We start from the raw sequence: 20,709 nt of genomic DNA on the forward strand, positions 1-20,709 counted from the left end.
TCATCGATATTTCTAGCTCTCTATCCCTCTCCTTTCCTCTCTGTAAAAAAATCAATAAAATATATTTTAAAAAGAAAAATTTAAGAATTAAAACTGTTACCCAGGAGTAGTTCATCAATGGAACAGGCTACCACTTGAATGGAGAACTTATTGTCATCAAGTATACATTAGCTTTGCCACCCATCCATTCAATATTCTGGTTATGGATCTTTGAGTATCTGCTTGAGTTATTGGTGACAGGGACAGTAATTTCATAGGGTCTGAGTTGTGGGTGATTGTGAGGCCTGAGGTTTGGGTCCAGGATGTTGAGCAGACATAGAGATGTGCCTTCATTTCAGTGAGCATGGTAGCAGTGTCAGACTTGGAAAATACCTGGCATCAGTGAGTCTCAAATTGGGGTTGCACACCTGAATCTTCATATCCTTGTCTCTGTGTAGGCCCTACTTTGCCCAACTCTTTCTTGGAGTGTTTGCTACTCTGTTTTTTGGAGTGTGTTTTTCAAACTTAGGTGGCTACAAGAGTGATTGCTCTTAAATAAACTTGAATTTGAACTTAAATAAACTTTCACCTAGCCTTTGCCAGTTTGGCTAGATTGACCTTTAAAGTCTTGAATGTGCTGACAACCCAAGTTTGGGTTTGTCAGTAGCACTTTATTTGTCCCATTATTATTTTTTCTTTGTTATGTTTGAGGATGTTTTATGAGGTCAATTATACACTAAATTTTTTTCTCTGAAGTAAACCTCTTGTCATTACCTAGTGGCTTCCTTACTTCCATATAATGATCTCTTTCTTAAACTCTGCATAGAATTTTATCAATTCCAGTTTGATTTAGTCAGCATTTGCCTGATAGGAATTTTTCTTCCTTTTATTCTCCCCGCCTCCTAGTACCCCTATTTATTTTTATCCTGGAAACATTTGTCCCCTCTTATGAAAAGTACATTTCACAATGTAGTTTCTACATTTCACAATGCCATTACGATGTACTGTCCTCATTATTTGTAGGCTTTGACTTGTGTGTTCCTTGCAAGCAGCAATTTCATAGGATCTGATTGTCTTGTTCTCTGCAGTGCTGTGAAAGATACCACTACTTGGGTACTGCCTCCCATGTCAGTGATCAGCCCTCTCCACTCTCAAGAAGCACTGGTATCAGAACTAACTGGTTCTGGAGGGTTTGGTTTCAGAGAATTGATTAGGAAGATTTAGGGTCCCTCAGAAGTGAAACCGAAGACCTTACTATAATTACTTTTTAAAATTAAAATTTATGAGCCGAAGCTGGTTTGGCTCAGTGGTAGAGCATAGGTCTGCGGACTGAAAGGTCCCAGGTTCAATTCCGGTCAAGGGCATGTACCTTGGTTGCAGGCACATCCCCGGTAGGGGGTGTGCAAGAGGCAGCTGGTCGATGTTTCTCTCTCATCGAAGTTTCTAGCTCTCTATCTCTCTCCCTTTCTCTCTGTTAAAAATCAATAAAATATATTTTAATTAATTAATTAATTAATTAATTAATTAAATTTATGAGGGTAACATTAGTTAAGATTACATAGGTTTCAAGTGTACAATTCTACGGTAAATCATCTGTGTATTGCTTTGGGTGCACAGATCTTCTTCCATCACCATATACACTGGGTGGCCAGATTATTATGATCAGTGAACACATAAAAATCTGGGTCCCCAGTGTATATCCTATATAATAAAAGGCTAATATGCAAATTCTCCTCTTGACCAGGATTTTGACCAGCAGGCAGGCCGGCCAACTGCCCACGTCCCCTCCCCCTGGCCAGGCTGGCCAGACGCCACCTATGTACGAATTCATGCACTGGGCCTCACACACACAGACACACACACACACACACACACACACACACACACTGAGTGGCCAGCAGATTGTTATCCATTCAGAGATCATAATAATCTGGCTGCTCAGAGTATTTGTCGGCTTTTACCCTTTACCCCCCTCCCTACCAAGTTGCAAATAGAACTTGGTTACAAGTTGAAAAATCCCAATGTTATACTTATAAATAATTAAAACTCAGGAAAATGTAGATTTGCGTACTTAAGAGCTTTGTAGTATAAAAGGTCCTCTTTCTGTCCTGGGGGACTACTTTACATTTTTGACAGTTAGGAAAGTTACATCGGTTGAATACCTATTTATATGCCAAGCATTGTCCATATAAGACTATAATTTTTTAAAAAATATATTTTATTGATTTTTATATAGAGAGGAAGGGAGAGAGAGAGTTAGAAACATCGATGAGAGAGAGTCATTGATCAGCTGCCTCTTGCACACCCCCTACTGGGGATATGCCTGCAACCAAGGTACATGCCCTTGACTGGAATCGAACCCGGGACCCTTCAGTCCCCAAGCCGACGCTCTATCCATTGAGCCAAACCGGTCCGGCAAGACTATAATTTGATTCTGTTTTATAATCAGTGGAAATGAATGTTCAGGAAGTGGGGGAAACTCACCCATAGTCATGAGTAAGTGATAAAGTGTGATTTTGGAAAGCAAGAAAACATCAAATATAAATTTAAATGAAAATGTACCCATTTCCTAAGTGATTTTTAAGTTCCAGGCACTGATAAAACCAGTTTACATTGTTCACTTACCCCTCATGGAAACCCACCTGGGAGGTATTATTGTATTTTAAACTAGAAATTTAAAGCTTATGAAGGTTAATTTGTTCAAGTCAACTGATATTTAAAACTAGGTCTAACTTAAAAGTCCTGACCATGAGGTAAAAGCTTTTCACCCTTAAATCTATCTCAAACCTTACACATCTGAACTTCACTCAGCTGTCACCAAATATATTTTTTTCTTTATCAGAACCTCACTCCAGTGGAAATATTTTAAAATAAATATTTAAAAAACATATTTTTCATCAGAACTTCATTTCCCCATCCCCACCTATAGGCTGATCTCTTTCCAGCTCACAGCAAAAATGAAAGCCAGATAGTTTCTTTCTTTGAATGTGCCAAGTACTTTTATGCCAATACAAGCATAGGACAATGGGATTTGTAGTTGGAGATCTTGCTTCAAATCCTGGTTCTAATTCCCCTTTGTGGTCCCAGGAAAGTTAACCATGTTGAATTTCAGTTTTTATGAATGTGGCATACGTCAATCAAACCTCTCGGGACTGTCATGACAATTAAATGAGATGGCAGAAGAGCGAGCTCTATAAGGCAGCTGTCCTTAAAGTGTGGTCTGGGGAACTTCTGGAGTCCTTGAGGCACTTTTAGGAGGTTGGGGACCTGTGAACTCAGAACAAAATTTCATAATGATACTAAGACCTACTGACCTCTTCCCATGAGTTTGCAGTGGTATTCTCCACAGCCCACAGGAGATGTCACAATAGGTTGAATTCAAAAGAAGTTAAGAGAGTCTGCTCATCTCCCATTAAGAGAAATGGTGGTCCTTAACCTTTGCATTGGAGTTACCTGGAGATCTTTGAAAATTATTGGTGCCCAGTTCTCATCACATTCTGATTTCATTGGTTTGTTGTAGTATGTGGTGCATTGGGTTTATAAAAGTTCTTCAGGTGATGTAAATTGACAGTAAAATTATATGGGGATTTGTTTTTCAATGGGCATAAAGTTTTTTTATGAGAATGAGTAAATTTTAGGAATTTTCTGTACAATAGGGCACTTACAGCTAATAATATGGTATTGTGCACTGTAAAATATTCTGAGGACAAATTTCATGTTGTGTTCATACCAAAAACAAAAGCAAAATAAAAACATAACAAAAGAATACAAGGAAATTTTTGGAGGTGATGAATATGTTTAGTATCTTGGTTATGGTGATGATATTGGGAGTATGCATACATTAATGTACAATTTTTGTATACAAACTATGACTCAATAAAGCTAAAAAAAAAGAGAAAAGAATTTTAAGTAACCTATAAAAAGAGACTTGTAAAACTTTTTATCAGTGCCACTCTCCACACTATTTTTATATTTTGAAAAATATAGTTATGTTAATAAAGGTTTAATTGTAGCATTATGTAATGAGTCTTTAAAGTATAAGAGGGGTTCTGAGAGCAAAAGTTTCAAAGATGCCGGCATATGTATTAAGACCTTGGGCCCTGGAGACACACTGTCTGTTGATATCATGGCTCTGCCCTTGTAATTGACCTTGGGTACATAACTTACCTTCTCTGTGTGCCAGCTTCCTTGTCCATAAAATGAGTTTCATAATAAAATTTGTCTCTGAGAATTTTTTGTGAGGTTAAATGAGTCATATACATGAAATACAACATACAGTGCTTGGAACATTGTACTGACTTTTACCAATATTTTTCCTCATTATTGTTACTATTGTAATTATAAGTTGATAATATTGATACTGCATGATCATTGTAAAATTTGTGGGCCAAGACATTCTTCCCATAACTCATCTGTGTACAGGACAATAGGGCATGAGCCTCTTGGAGATAGAGCCTCCTGGTGAAATCAGTAGGACCTGGTTTCTGCACATCCTGGACTCTGATTCCTTTGTCTGTTTGTGGTAGCAGCAACACCACACTGCTTCAGTGAATGCATGACTGACAGAAGGAGGTGACACCAAAGTGACCATGTGATTCTGGGAGAGGAGGAAATGACATTTCAAAGACGCGGATGTATTTTATCAGTCGAAATTTTCCCCAGCCCCATTCCCCTGAGTCCCTCCCCTTTGCTTCACAGAGTTACAAGCTTTAACATCCTATGTTCCTTTTGGCTGTTTCTCACAAATATAATTAATCTCTCCATGATATTATCTCACTTCTTTATTTGCACAGTGATTTTCAACACCATTCCTCACAATCACAGCAGTCAAAGGACCTGCTAAAAATTGAGTAAAATATAGCAATGAGTAGTTCAGTGGTGCTGAAGACTACCAGCATAATCAAAATTCCCTGTAACAGAAGAAAAAAAATGAAAGCATCAAGGTATTAGCACAATAATGGTTTTTCAGATGATAACGAGGTAACAATGTCCAGATAAGAAAGTTCCCCCACATATCAAATGTAGCTAATGCTTACAAAGCAAATTAGTAGAGGCTCATTGCAATATACAAATATTTTAGCACAGTACTACTTAGCACAGCACAGTGTGGTACCCTACTGTGCAGAGCACAACATTGCACAGGTCTTCATTTCTTTCTTCTTAATGCACTTAGACTAGAATCAGATTCCAAATGGGCAACATTGGCAAATTTTCTTGAGGTATAGTAGCTTTATTGCTCTTTGGTATTTTATTGACAGATTTCAGATTAAGCTTTCTTTTAAAAAAAAAAATTGAGGTAGGTGATCCAGGTGATTTAGCAGCTTTTCAATGTTTTTAAATTGTTTTTAAAAAGTGTGGGTTTTTAAATATATATATTTTATTGATTTTTTACATAGAGGAAGAGAGAGGGATGGAAAGCTAGAAACATCGATGAGAGAGAATCATCGATCAGCTGCCTCTTGCACAATCCCTACTGGGGATGTGCCCACATCCAAGGTACATGCCCTTGACCGGACTCAAACCTGGGACCTTTCAGTCCACAGGCCAATGCTCTATCCACTGAGCCAAACCGGTTTCGACAAAGTGTGGGTTTGTTTTTTTTTTTAATGTAGCATTTTTCTTTGTTTCTAGACTAGGATCAATTCACACATCTCATTTTACTATTACCAAAATTAATCTATTCTCTTCTCCCCTGTTTTCTGTGGTCCAATACATTCTGTTCCTTCAAATCTTCCATATGAAAAAATATGGAACCCCTTCTATTAGGATCCCCTTTTTCTTAGATGATTGGTTTTCAAATTTCTCAGCAATTTTTTATGGATCTTACTGGCTATTTTCTCTCTCCATGAAAATTCATATCTTTTACGTGCCTTTATACTAAGTTCAGAAGAGCAGAAATAAATGCCTGTTTTCAATCTATCATGTTTTGTCAGAAACCCAGTCTAAATATTAAAACCAAAACCATAAAAACGCTCCACTCATGATTCTAATGTGCATCCAGGGCTATAACTACTACCATACTGTTATACCTGATTTTTCTTCTAATATATCACTTTTTTATATATTATTCTCATTGATGCATATGTTTTATCTTCTGTATTCATCTGTGAATTTCTCAAGTTGGGGTAATAATACATTTATTGTTCTATTCTAAATGCCTGGTTGAATGCCTATTAGATGCTATTATTTCTTACATGTTTGTGAATTAAATAATACATTTGTCTGCAACATTATTTGGATGGTGCTGATTAGGTTCTAATAAACCTTTATGATTAAACACATTACTCCTCACCCTAGAAAATGCAGCATACTTACAATGAATAGGGTGTTAACAGCCTTACACTCACTAACTTCTCCAGAATAGCCACAAAGGTAGTTTCGATCTAGAATGAAACCAAGTACAAGGAGAATGATTCCAACTATTGCTGCCAGGACACTAAAACAATTCATTGTTTGGCTCATCCTCATCTGAAAGAGAGTAAAAACATAACACAATTACCAGGCTCCATCTGAGTCTATAGACAAAACAATGGGTGAGGAGACTGGGCAGCAGGATTTTGGTCTCAGCACTACAATGCTACTAAGCAGCCATATCATCTTATGAATGTCCTTTCACCTAACTGGGCTTCAGGTCCTCATCTACAGAATAAGGGGAACCAGTGAACTTTTAATAATCCTTCCAGCCCCCATAATCTGTGCCTAATTTAAATCCTATTTAATTAGGGGGAGAGGTACACACTGGACAATAAAAGTTCTTAGCGATAGCCACATTGCATTTTGATGCTCTGATCAAACTTATTTATGACTCTGTTTAATATATATATTATACTTATACATATATTACATATATATTTAACATATACTAGTATACTGTATACCAGTGTTTCCCAAACTTTTGACATATGTGTACCCCTTCTATAATTTTCGTAATGCTGAGTATCCCTCATACTCATGAGAATGTAGAATTAGACGCAGCTAAGCACAGTGCAGTGTATATCCCCACCAAACTCCAGTGCAACGCATACCCCCACCAAACTCTTCCCATACCCCTGGGGGTACGTGTACCACACTTTGGGAAACACTGCTGTATACTATATATTATATATATACATTATATATATATTTGTATGTATATACTATACTATATATATTGTATACTATATACTATACTATATATATTGTATACAATATATAGTATAGTATATATATACATCATATATATATTTGTATGTATGTATATACTATACTATATATATTGTATACTGTATATTATATATATAACACACATACATCCTACCTAATAAAAGAGTAATATATAAATTAACCGTCACTTCGTTACACCCACAAGCCATGCCCACCAGCCAATCAGAGCGACTATGCAAATAAACCCAACCAAGATGGCTACAGCCACAAAGAACAGGAGAGAGGCTTGGGTTTCCCAAGCAACAAGGGAAGCCAATCTTTTCGCCTGCCCTTGCTGGCCTAGGCCTCCACTCAAGGCTACAAAATTTCAATTATAGAAGGTAAACAAATCCAAACAGGAGGCTTGGCTCTGCTCCAGGCTACAAAGTTTCAATTGTAGAAGGTAAATAAATTCCAGATACCAGGGCCTCTACTTGGGTCGATAGGGGGCGTGGCCAGCCTGCAAACCACCACAGGCCCCTCACTAGGGCCACCCCACTCCCCAAGGGAGCCCCGACCCTGATCCAGGACACCCTTCAGGGCAAACCAGCTGGCTCCCACCTGTGCACCAGGCCTCTATCCTATCTAATAAAAAAGTAATATGCAGATTGACCATCACTCCAACACACAAGATGGCTGCCCCCATGTGGTCAAAGATCCTGCCCCCATGTAGACACAAGATGACCAGCACAAGATGGCCAACAGGGGAGGGCAGTTGGAGGCAATCAACCGTGCAGGGGAGGGCAGTTAGAGGTGACCAGGCTGGCAGGGGAGCAATTAGACATCAATTAGGCTGGCATGGGAGTGGTTAGGGGGTGATCAGGCTGGCAGACAGAAGTGGTTAGGGGAAATCAGGAAGGCAGGCAGGAGAGAAATTGGGAGCCAGCAGTCCTGGACCCTTGAGGGGTCCCAGATTGGAGAGGGGTGCAGGCTGGGCTGAAGGATATCCCCAGCCCCTGTGCACAAATTTCATTCACCAGGCCTCTAGTGTGTGTGTGTGTGTGTGTATATATATATATATATATATATATATTAGTGTCATTCTTTGCTGAATATAACTTATTGGCTTATTAATATCTCATAGCTTTGATTATTTGAGAAAAGTAAAAAAAAAATATGCTGCTTATAGTTTATCTGTAAGTTAAAGTTTTGCATTCATTAACACATTTATTTTCTGATTTTGCATATCAGGTTAAATTATGCCATTTACATAGTGTGCCTATCATATAAGTGTCAAATGACTGCCTGTCAAAGTGTCTGGTATGCAGTAGGCAACAGAAATACTTATGTTGGCCCACAGGCTGAAGGGTCTTGAGTTCAATTCTTGTCAAGGGCACATACTTCGGTTGCAGGCTGGGGAGCATGCAGGGGGCAACCAATCAATGTGAGAGGGTTCTATCAGTCTGCCCCACTTCCTTCCACTCTCTCTAAAATCACTCTCTCTAAAAAAATCAATGGAAAAATATCCTCTGGTGAGTATTAGCAATAATAAAAAATAAAAAAAGAATGAGTGAGATACTGTAATAATACCATCTTCCCTTTGGCTAAAGAACTTGGACAAGTCATTTAATCTATGCCTTGATGTCTATATATAAAATCAGAATTAAACTGGATGACCTAGGAAACTTGCTTTTGGCTCTAATGTTTTATGATTCTATGAAAAAAGTAAGCAAATAACATTGATTAATATCAATAATTATCAGTTTTTGGAGTTATAGTGGCTTAATGATTTTCCAAATTCATTGTCAAGACTCAAAGGAATTATTTCAAAGTTATAAATACTGTTTTAATAAAGGGGAAATATAACTCACCACAGTTTGTGTGCCTTTTCTTTCCAATGCAATTAGGCAGGCTCCAGAATAAATGAACTGTTAGAAAGAATAGATATCTTAGTGATGGACATAAAGAGTTCTCAGAGGATAGACTTCTACATGTCCCTTTCACAGGCCAACAGAGGAGTAAAAAAGGTGAGATGCCTTGGATGGGTTGTCCATAAATTAATAGTGAACAAAATATTGGACTAGATATTTGATTTAGCTTTAACTATTTATTTCAACATGAGAATTTTTTAAAACTTTACTGAGATTTCATTTTTCTCATCCATCTTCCTTTTATAGCTATTGCAGACATCATGACATACTGATGTCAATTCAATTTACAACCAATAAGATCAGATTCCATCATTTCTGTAGAAAACATCCTTTCTACCTATGTGCAATCTGATGTGTTCTCTTGGATGGTAACAAAAGCAGAGTTGCAGCTAATATTCTGGGATTTATATAAAAATACTAAAATTTTCATTGTGATAAGTCATAGTGGTCGGATCATTGTCTAAGAGAAATTTCAAATTTGATCACAGTTTATCCATTTTTTAATTTCTAGTTCATTGTGTGGTATTTTTTCAACCTCATTCCTCCCCTCTTACTCTCTGCACTGAACTCTTACAGAATAAAAAGCGTTCCCCATACTTTAAGTTTTTCTCTTATGTTGTTCATGTTTTTCCCTTGACATACAGCAAAACACCCTACCTCTTACACCCAACCACCCCCCACTCCCTTCCTCCATGTGTCTTCATCTGATTAAAATTCTTTAAACTTAGTCAAGCTAGAATATCTCTAGGAAAACTTCCCTCTATTTTTTAAGTGCTTTTCCTATAGAGACAGCTTGTGTGTCCTCTGTCACCATTCATCACACCGCATGGTCATTTTTTCATGTTTTATTTTTGTTTGGTTGTTTTTTGTTTTCTCCCAGTTTTGTTGAGAAACAAAATTCGTGCACAGGGGGAGGGGGAGTCCCCTCAGCTCAGCCTGCACCCTCTCCAGTCCAGGACCCCGCAGGGTATGTGCTAGGGGTAGGGTCTAAACTGGCAGTTGGACATCCCTCTCACAATCCAGGACTGCTAGCTCCTAACTGCTCACCTTCCTGTCTGCCTGGTGATTGTCCCTAACTGCCACACTGCTGACCTGTTCACCCTTTACTGTCCCCACTGCCAGCCTGGTCACCTCCAACTGCACCACCATCCGCCCCCCCCCCCTGCTGACCTGGTCACCCCACACAGCCTGCTGTTTGGTCATTACTGTGAGGGCATCCTGACCAATTTACATATTATATTTTTATTCATATAGATAATTGGCATACATCACTATATAAGTTTAGGGTGTGAGCATAATGATCTTACATATATCATTAAATGATCACCATAATAACTTTAGTTAGCATCCATCTTCTCATTTAAATATAAAACAAAAAGGGAAAATAAAGAAAATATATTTTTTTTCTTGTGATGAGGACTTTTAGGAGGTACCCTCTTAAAAATATGATATATATTGCTGAAACCAGTTTGGCTCAGTGGATAGAGCAACGGCCTGCGGACTGAAAGGTCTCAGGTTTGATTCTGGTCAAAGGGCATGTACATTGGTTGCGGGCCCATCCCCAGTAGGGGGTGTGCAGGAGGCAGTTGGTCAATGTTTCTCTGTCATCCATGTTTCTAGCTCTCTATCCCTCTCCCTTCTTCTCTGTAAAAAATCAAAAAAAATATATTAAAAAATATATATCATATATATTATACAACAGTGTTAAACAGTCATCATGTACTTTTTTAATCTTATAATTGGGAGTTTATGTCCTTTGACACCATCCCTGCTCTTGGTAATGTCAAATCTGATCACTTTTGTTTTAATTAAAAATTTAGGGATCATGTTGGTTAATAAAATTATATAGGTTTCAGCTCAGCTGACGTGGCTAAGTGGTTGAGTATTGACCTATGAACTAGGAGATCACAGTTCAATTCTTAGTCAGGGCATATGCCTGGTTTTGGACTCAGTCCTTGGTGTGGGGTGTGCAGGAATCAGCCAATCAATGATTCATCATTAATGTTTTTGTGACTCTCTCTCTCTCCCTTCCTCTCTGGAGTAAGTGAAAAATATATATTTTTTAATTATATAGGTTTCAATTCTATGACATCATCTGTATATTGCTTTGTGTGCCCACCACCTAAATTCAAATATTCTTTCATCATCGTAATCCTTTTTACCCTTACGCCCTTTTAATTAAACATTTAAATGAGATCATACAGTATTTGTATTTCTCTATCTAGCTTATTTTGCTTAGCATAATGATCTTAAGTTTCATCTATATTGTCACAATTGGCAGGATATCCTCATTTTTATGACAGAAAATTCTATTATGTGTGTGCAAACTTCTTTATCCATTTTTCTGTAGAACACAGCTTTTTTCCTTCCATGTCTTGGCTGTTGTAAATAGTGCTGCTATGAATATGGGGGTATAGATATCTCTTTGACGTAATGTTTTTATTTCCTTTGGATATATTCCCAGAATTGAAATTGCTGGGTCTTGTTTTAATTTTTTAGAGGAGTAGCCACACTGTTTTTCAAAATCAGGGCCCATGTATTTTATTAACCTTTGAATCCTGGTTGCTTTCTTCTATGTATCTGGCTCAAATGGTAACTCATTTGAATGAATGAATGGACAAATAACCTCAAGACCCAAAGAAATATTCCCAAAGGAACTTCAAGACTCAATGATGGAATATCAGTAACTAATGAATTAATGGGGAAATAATTTCAACAAGGCTCATTTTTATTTTGGCATTTCAAAGCCTATCATATAACTGTATATTGCTCATTTTGAAACTAAGAATTCTCTAATATCCCTGTTGACATGGCTTCACATTGAACTTGATTTACTATACTCACCAAAATGGAGCTCCAGAATGGATATCCTGTAACAAATATAAAGGGGAACCTTGGGTATGGTTCTTCAAACATGAAAAAGAAAATTATCCCAAAAGAAAAGTTCATCAGTCCAAGCAGTATCTGGATAGTCTGTAAAGAGAGGAAAAGGACACAATAAGGGAAAACCCCTTTAGAAAATTTAGATCTCTTTTTGATAAATGGACATGGCAATTATCCTCTTTTATAAATAGAGAAGGGTAGTAGAAGCCTCTTTATTATGTACCCAGGAATTTCCAGATCCCTCTACTTAGTATTTGATAATGAGAAAATTTATTTAAATCAATGCTCCTGAAGATGTAGTCAATGGATTGGCAGCCTTAGGATCACCTAAGAATTAGAGGTGCAAATTATTATGCACAATCCTATACTTACTGAATAAAATCCCCAGGCTAAAATTCAAAATAGAGCTACTATATGGCCCAGCAGTCCCACTTCTAGGTATATATCCTAAGGAAACGTAATCACTACCTCAAAGAAAAATTTGTGCTATTGCATTTATCACATCATTATTTACAATAGATAAGATATGAGAACAATCTAGGTAGATAAAGAAAATTAAATTCTATTATCTATCTATCTATCTATCTATCTATCTATCTATCTATCTAAAAGGCTAAGTTACTGTCTGACCATCCGACCAATAACTATGATGCTCAGTGAGCACCAGGGAGCTGCTGAGCTGGAGTGACTTGGTGCACACCTGGAAATAGAGAGGAGGGAGCCTGATTCTGGGGTGTGTCACCCAAGAACTGCCTTCTCGCAATCCAGGACCCCTTAGAGGATGTTGAAGAGCCAGTTTCAGCCTGACCCCGCAGGCCAGGCTGAGGGACCCCACCTGCCAGAGAGACCCCTCTCACTCCACAGTTGGCCTCCGAGCCATGGCGCCGCCCCAGGTGCAGCCGGCTGGGGAGGGACCATGGGAGGTTTGGTTCTAGGGTATGACTGGCCTGTCTCACCCAGTCCCACCCCACCAGCCACCTTCAATTAATTTCCTTACAATGTGCATGAATCCATGCACCAGGCACTAATTCAGTATAAAAGAGAAAATTCTGCCATTTGCAATAACATGGATGGACCTTGAAGAAATTATGCTAAGTGGAGTAAGAGAAAGACAAGTACTTTGTGTGTGGAATCTAAAGGCATTGAATTCACAGAATCAAAGAGTAGAATAGTGGTTGTTAAAGGCTCAGAGGTTGGGGAGAATATGGAGATGTTGGTCAAAAGGTACAAACTTTCAGTTAAGTCCCAAGCTCTAAGGTACAGCATGGTGACTACAATTAACAGCACTGTATTTTATGCTTGAAAGTTACTATGAGAGTTGAGTTTTAATGTTCTCAGCATACAACAACAAAAAATGGCAATTATATGAAAGATGTGATACCTAACCCTATTGTGGTAAACATTTTGCAATATGCATATGTATCAAACCACCAGATTATACACCTTAAACTTTACAAAGTTATATGTCAATTACATCTTTACAAAGCTTGGGGGGAAACCACCAAGTCTGTGGTATATAAATGTTAAAGTTTGAAAAGTACTGAATTCTAAATCATCATGCAGGCATTGTCTCAAATAGCAGTGGTCTGTCAGAAACCCTTATGTCAATGACCCATTCTTTGAGCCTATGGAGGTATTGTCATGTCCCAGGATTCACAGCACTCCCCATCTTTTCTACTTTTTGTCTCTATGCCACACTTGTGATGCACTACCACACCAAGCAGTGGTTTGATGAATGCTGGGAAAGATTGATGAGAATTACATGAAGAATGGAAGGTATACAAAAGAAGAGTCTGTGTCCTTGCCCTCTTTCATTCCCATCCACCTCCATCTGAGGAATCTCATGTACTCCCATTGCAACTATTACCTTAATGTAGTTGAGTTGTAAACAATATCATTTTCCTTAATTCCAGATGCATATTTTTAGCTCTTGTCAAACATCCCCACTTGAATATTCCATGGGTAACACCACCCCATATTCAATCTGTCCAGTCAAGTTCACTCTCTAAGATGATGGAGCCTTCCTATATAGCTCTCCTCTTTACTTTGTGAGCTCTCACTAAAATTGCTTTTTACCAGTTCCTTCAGGGCAATCTCAGCTTCTTCTAGCATGTACTTCAAAACTCTTCTAGCCTCTACCCATTGCCCATCTCCAAAGCTGCTTTCACATTTTAAAATATTTGTTATAACAGCAGCCTACTTTTTGGTACCAATATCTTGTCTTAGTCAACTTGGGCTGCTTTAACCAAGTATCATAGACCCAGTGACTTATAAACAACAGAAATTTATTTCTCTCAGTTCTGAAGACTGAAAGTCTAAGGTCAGGGTACCAGAATAATCAGTTTCTGGTAAAGACCCTCTTCTGGCTTATAGACTATAGACTTCTCTGTTGCATCCTCACAAAGAAACCTAGCACTCTGACCCCCTACTTATTAGTAAAATAATTATCCCACAAATTCCCTGCCTCTAGATACCATCATGTTGGGATTATGGCATCAAATATGAATTTCGGGGAACACACATATTACATTCCTAACATGCCTTCAGTAGCATTTACATTGGGGAAAATCTTACTTACCCCAAAGATTTTTATTTTCTTAGTAAAATATTTTAAGAAGGGCATGGTAGATTCATAGGCTGTGACTGTATTTTTCATTGACTGCAATTCTGAAGCAGTGACCTCCGGAGGAAATACCATAAATACAGGATGTTGTGCAGAGTTTGAATCCATGATGGTATAGTTGATATTTTGAAGTGTAAAATTATTTAGTTGGTACTTCAATCTAGACCATGCTCTTATTGTGTCCCAAGGCTGTCTGGGGCACTGACATTGTTGGGCTTTGTCTTGGGATTCTAGAACCATAAAGTCACAGAGTCATGGAATCTCAGGTCAAGATCTCAAGAAGATGAATGAGTAAAAGACCCAGGTCTGGAGGGTTGGAGAGCCTGACTGGTAGTCCTGGTTCACATAAGGATTATGGTTCAGTCATAAATTCCCTATGACTTTGGGAGGGTCATATCCCCTCTCTTAGTTTCAGCTTCCTTATATGTACATTGATCAGGTTGGACTAGAAATCTATAAAGACATTTCAATTTCCAAATAAAAGAGTATTGTGAACATTTCTTTTGAGTCAGGTAAAGGGGAAAACTCCTCTGGCCCTAAAATTAATTAGCCATTACTTAAAATAGACAATTATTATTATCATTTTGTTTTTTAATCATGGTGGCCAGGTGTTTTGCTTTTGCTTTATGTCCACATTTTTTTCCAAAGTTCATTTTGGTTGGCTCTTTATCAGTTGCATGTCTTATATGTCTTTATGTGCTTAGCTATAAAACATTGGAAATGTCACACTGACCTATTCCAGAAGTTATTTTACCTCATTTCTCCATTTCAACATGGGATGTGGAACTTCACAGTCTTCTGCTAATCAGCTAGGCCCATTGGTACTCGCATAATGTGTATTTGTGCACTCCTTTTTTTTTTTTCTTTCCATAGCCTTAGATTCCTCCTTATCTCCTAATCTGACACAATTTATTCTCTTTATAGGATTAGTCCTCTGCTTCTTACTTCTTCTGCTCTAATTCTCTTGCTAGATAATTCCAAGGGAGGTTCTCTGTGGTCTTCCTCTTACCATTCTCCTATTGCCATTGAAGCTCAATTTTACTTGTTTTTAAGTATCTAATCTTTGTCTCTACTGCAAAATCTCCCCATTTCTTCTCTACTGCAAAATATCCACATTCTAGAGAATTTGACAGAAGCAGTTAATTAGTGTGACCAGATATCCCCTACTTAGTGGTTCCCAAGTCCTTTCATTTTCTCTTGATTTTAAATTCATAAATGATAATAGCTCTAGATTTTATCCATGAATAATGATAAAACCCAGTTTCTCTCCCAGATACATCTAAGAAGGGGCAAATAGAATTGAGAAAAGCAATTTGGGCTTCTATATTGCCTATTGATCTTAGGCTTTTGATTTTCTGCTTCTGTTGAGTCCTTAGTTTTCACTATATGTCTGGGTTTCTATGTATGAGTTTCCTTCAGGGCTCACAACTTCTAAGTTGTCAAGCCATTTATGTGGCAGTTGAGCTAGGAATTTGAACCCTTGAGTTTAGCATTTTCTCTCAGCATCTAGTCCAGTGACCGATAGGAATGATCTGTCAATCTCATTAATTAGTTTTCAAAAAAATGTTCAAAAGCAGCCTATGGAGTTACCTAGTTCTGATAGCATACATGGTCATAAAAATACAAATAAGTACATGTCTCTCTGCCCCAAATTATGAGCTTTAATAGACAGAATGTATATGGGAAATGTTCATGTGTGTGGTGATTGGGTGTTGGAAAAGGGAGGGTTAAATCTTGATCTTCCATTGTTATATCAGTGTTAAACTTTTTTCACATAAAGTGTCTGGGACATGGCTTTGAGGCATTTAGAGCTCCAAATGTGATTACTTGCTACTCAAGATAAATTTGTATGACTAGTTAATTTTTTAAACCATGTAAATATATAACTATGATTATTGAAACATAAAAACTGTCTACAGTGGAACTTTGGACAACATAGGGATAGGGATGCCAATCATAATGCAGTCATAAATCCACATGTAACTTTTGACTCCTCCAAAACTTTTATCATCCTTCAGTATCTACAGGAGATTGGTTCTAGAACCCACCACACACAAATATCAAAATCCTCAGGTAATAAAGTCCCTTATATAAAATGCCATAGAACAATGCATACAATTGGCCCTCCACATTGTGGATTCTCAACTAAAAATGGAAAATACTGTTTTTCATCTGCAGCTAGTCAAATCCACAGATGTGAAACTCAATGATACATACAAAAGGGTGTCTGTATTTTTATTGAAAAAAAATATGTATAAGTGAACCTGCGCAGTTCAAAGCCATGTTGTTCAAGGGTTTACTGCACTTTTGTTTCATATGTGACAAGGCAAGTTAATATATTAAGAGGAAAAATAAAACATCAAAATATATTTAATATTTTTTCTCCCTTTATCACTCATTGGGGGTGTGATAGGAACAACTATGGCCCACGAGAAAAGTCCATGCCCTTATTCTCAGGAATGTGAATGTGATATCATACCTATGAATATATCACCTTACATAGCAAGTGGAATTTTATAGATAAAATTAGTGAATTTACTGCAAAATGGGGAGATTATTCTGGAATATTTGAGTGGGTCCAATGGAATCATAGGACACCTTAAAAGTAGAAGTTTGAGAAGGACTTAACGAGCGCTGGATTAAAAATGAAGTGGACCATATGAGAAGAAATGCAGGTGGTTCTAGGAGCAGAGAACACTACCCCATCCCACTAGCTGACAGAGGGAAAAGAAACCTACAGCTGAAGGAAACTGAATTCTTCCAACAATGAATGAGCTTGAGAAGGATCCCAAGCCTCAGAACCACAGACCTGGCCAGCAATATGATTTTAGTTAAGTGAGTCTCAGCAAATAATCTAACCAGGTTGTCCAGTACTTCTGACCTAAAGAAACTGGAATAATAAATTTGTAGTGTTTTAAGCAGCTACATTTTTTTGTAATTTGTTGTATATCAATAGATAATACAAGATTGAGCAAGATTTGAAGTTCTTTGCCTTATTTACTATTATTCAGATTAGGGTGACTTCTATGACAAACAATTCTATATTTTCCTTGGACTAGTACCATAGGTCACAGTCCAATGAAATGATCAGCAATGGATTTAATATCTGCAATTATTTATGGGTCAGGCTTAATTCTCTAAATATTTGAGCATCTTTGGGTCATGGATTCTTCAGGGCATGAGAAATTATGAGAGCAATGCAGAGGGTTTAGGAATCAAACCTGGAAGTGGTGAGCATCACTTCAGCAACACTTTATTGGTGATAGGCACCTTCTCACCAACTTAGATGCAAAAGGGCTGGAAAGTGTAACATAGCTATGGGATATGTAATCCAGCAAATGAAAGTGACCTTGTAAATAATTCTCTCATGTGCTCTTGGGAATTGTAGGTGTAAGGTACTAGTGTTGGAAAATAATTCTTCCCAATTTTACCAAAATAAAAGGCATAATAGATTCTAAGAAAGACATATTATATTCAGAATAAAACAGTGTTTAAGAAGTAAATTACCTTTAAGTCAATCATAAATGCTCTGGCTCTCTACAGCCTTTTGCACCTGGTCTTATAAATAGCTACTTCACACCTTTTTATTCCCTTCTTGGCTCCTAAACATCTGATTTTGTCAACTCTGGACCCAATCTCATTGACAGGACTGTATTAGATATATCAAAAAGGGGAGAATTTTCAGAATTCCTGAAAAGTAGAGAGAGAAAAATTGAATTCTTGCAGATTGGAAAGATGACTATGTGTCTAAAGGGCATGAGGGGCTTCTGACTTTATCCCTAGCATCATTCGCTATCTGAGGTGGCGATGTATTCTTACCATAATAAAAGAAAAACCCTGTCTTCCAAGTGTGGTACAGAATCATCAAGTTCATAAGACAATGTGAACTCAGACAATGAGTTTCTCAGTGGTAAATGGTGTGGATACCTCAGTGATGATAGGAATCATCTCTCCAATGGCTTTGTACTATTTAAGACCCCAGAACCCTTGTGCATGTGTGCATCAGTGTGTGTGTGTGTGTGTGTGTGTGTGTGTGTAAGTGTGTTGGATGGGCATGGGGATGAATGGGCAGGAATGACTACATGGGTTGGATTCTTAAAAATTTGATTAAAAATTGAAAATATATATTTCCTGAACACCTATGTGTGTGGATCAAAAGTTAAAGCCATTATACAAGCACCATGCAAATGTGTGCTAATCTAGCAGAAGCAAAAGGGGGAATTATCAGAATTATTTATAATAATTGGAATACAAAGTGGAAACCATTCATGAGCTGGAGGCCAACTCATGTAGGGCTCTAGCAAAGATGGAACCACTCAGGATGATAAATATAGGGGACATATAACCAGTCTCTCTAACTCTAGGCCTCATTATTCTGCTACACATAACTTCACTCATCTCTAGGTGGAGGGTTCAGGCTCCCATTTATGCTTTTAAAAATGATTTATCTAATGCTTGCTGGAAGCAAGCCTTTGTGCAGAATTCTGTAGAAGACAGATATGACAGTCTGGGCTTATTCACAAGAACATAAGAGAACTACAAGAGTGTATATGATTTCAGAAAAGAAGGAAGTTGGTGAGAGGTCCCCTGAAAATACTTATTTTAGACTTTTTAAAACAGGGAGAGAAATAACAAAGAAGCCAACAAGGGTGTTGAAGGTTGCAGAGAGAAGGGATGATTATCAATTCCAAATGTATCAAAGTGATCAAAGACAATGAGGATTGGAAAATGTACTTAGGCTTGGAAGATGGAGTGTAACTTATGGCTTTTGTTCACACATTTTTTTTTCTGATTACTGAGGATAAAATTATGTCATGAGGGTTGAGAAGTTAGAAGCAGTGAGTGAGTGCAGGCATATGGAAGGGATCTAGAGTTTCACTCGTTACAGTCTTTCAAACTTTGATGGCATCTGCATTCTCTAACCTTCTCTGCCTCCTACATACCCATCTCTAGGTGTGTTTTATTCTCTCACATTATGTCCTCATTACCACGTTATCCCATTAATAATTAAACAAACTTAGAGTAAATATCCTCAGCATAGATTTGGGGCAGAGGGATTAAATTAGGTGATTGAAAATAAGAAAATAGAGGAATGGTGGAATTTAATTTTGTTCTTTGTTGACTCTTTTGGTTCTTGAGCCCTTAGAGCCTGCATAGACTTCCTCCTGGTTGATGTGCTAAACCCCTCTAATACACAGAGGAAAAGGCAAGAAATATCAGCACCATAGAAAAGTAGGTTCACTAAATATTAAGCTGTAAAGTGAATTGCTGATCATAAATTGAAACACTAACATTGATGGCAAAGAATTTAAATGTGAATTATTCTTTTCCCCCAAGAAAGTTCTGAAATAGTATTATTTGTTGTCATTTTGTTTTATTTAAGGACAAATTCTTTGAATGTTCTACATGCCCTTCATTTTCTGGTGAGTGAATAAGCTAGTAACAACACAAGAGAATATGGGAGGTGACTGCATTGTTTTCCCCCAATTTGATTCCATAATTGGGATAGATTCTGCAAGTTAGTCAGAGTCTTCAGATTGCTGTTGATCCTTTGGATAACATGAATTTATGCTTGGATCTTCTTTGTATGAAGTTGAGCTAATTGAAGTATTTTGTTGCACATCTTGTTCTGAGCATTCACAGGTGGAAAATTCATCTTGTACTGAGCTTTGGCAGGAGGAATGATGAAATTCTGGCTTCAAATCTTCTGATAGCACATCACTTGAGTTTTGGCATAGACTTTTCATTTCTATCAATTTCATGTCTTTTGTTTGTATAGTGCTTATTTGCATATTGTATTCTATTGGTCTAATGTTTATTTGCATATCTTCTTTTTTGATAGCTGTGGATAGAAGTTTTTGTTGGTTCTCATCTTGTAATTGCTGAGCAAGGTGATGTTGAGGTATGGCGGGCAAAGCTTCGGTATCTTTGAATAGAACTTTCTGCGATAGGAATTCTTTCTCTAATATATCTTGGGTTTGTGTGGATTGGGATTCCCAATTTATGGAATGTTTCATTTCAAATTTGCTTTCTTGTGCTTTATAATCTTTGTTTTTCAATTCTTGAATTTCCCAGTTTTGAGATTGTTGGCCTAAAGATTGCCAATCTTGCTGTTTCTGAACTTGGGATTGCATATATTCACTTAGCTGCTTTGAAGATTTCTCCTCTAGG

At 37.5% G+C, this 20,709-nt stretch overlaps 1 protein-coding gene across 1 annotated transcript; it reads right to left on the bottom strand.

Moving 5' to 3' along the window:
* Positions 1-4,778: 4,778 nt before the first annotated feature.
* On the bottom strand, positions 4,779-14,646 carry LOC311627561 (membrane-spanning 4-domains subfamily A member 5-like; the record flags this gene model as incomplete). The annotated part of the gene is made up of 5 exons (XM_084894066.1): positions 4,779-4,889; positions 6,295-6,447; positions 8,973-9,029; positions 11,877-12,005; positions 14,494-14,646. 5 exons carry the CDS (start codon positions 14,644-14,646, stop codon positions 4,779-4,781), a joined length of 603 nt encoding a protein of 200 aa, XP_084750192.1.
* Positions 14,647-20,709: the final 6,063 nt, after the last annotated feature.

Source organism: Pipistrellus hanaki, assembly GCF_964339955.1.
Source record: "Pipistrellus hanaki genome assembly, chromosome: 9".
Lineage (NCBI taxonomy): Eukaryota > Metazoa > Chordata > Mammalia > Chiroptera > Vespertilionidae > Pipistrellus > Pipistrellus hanaki.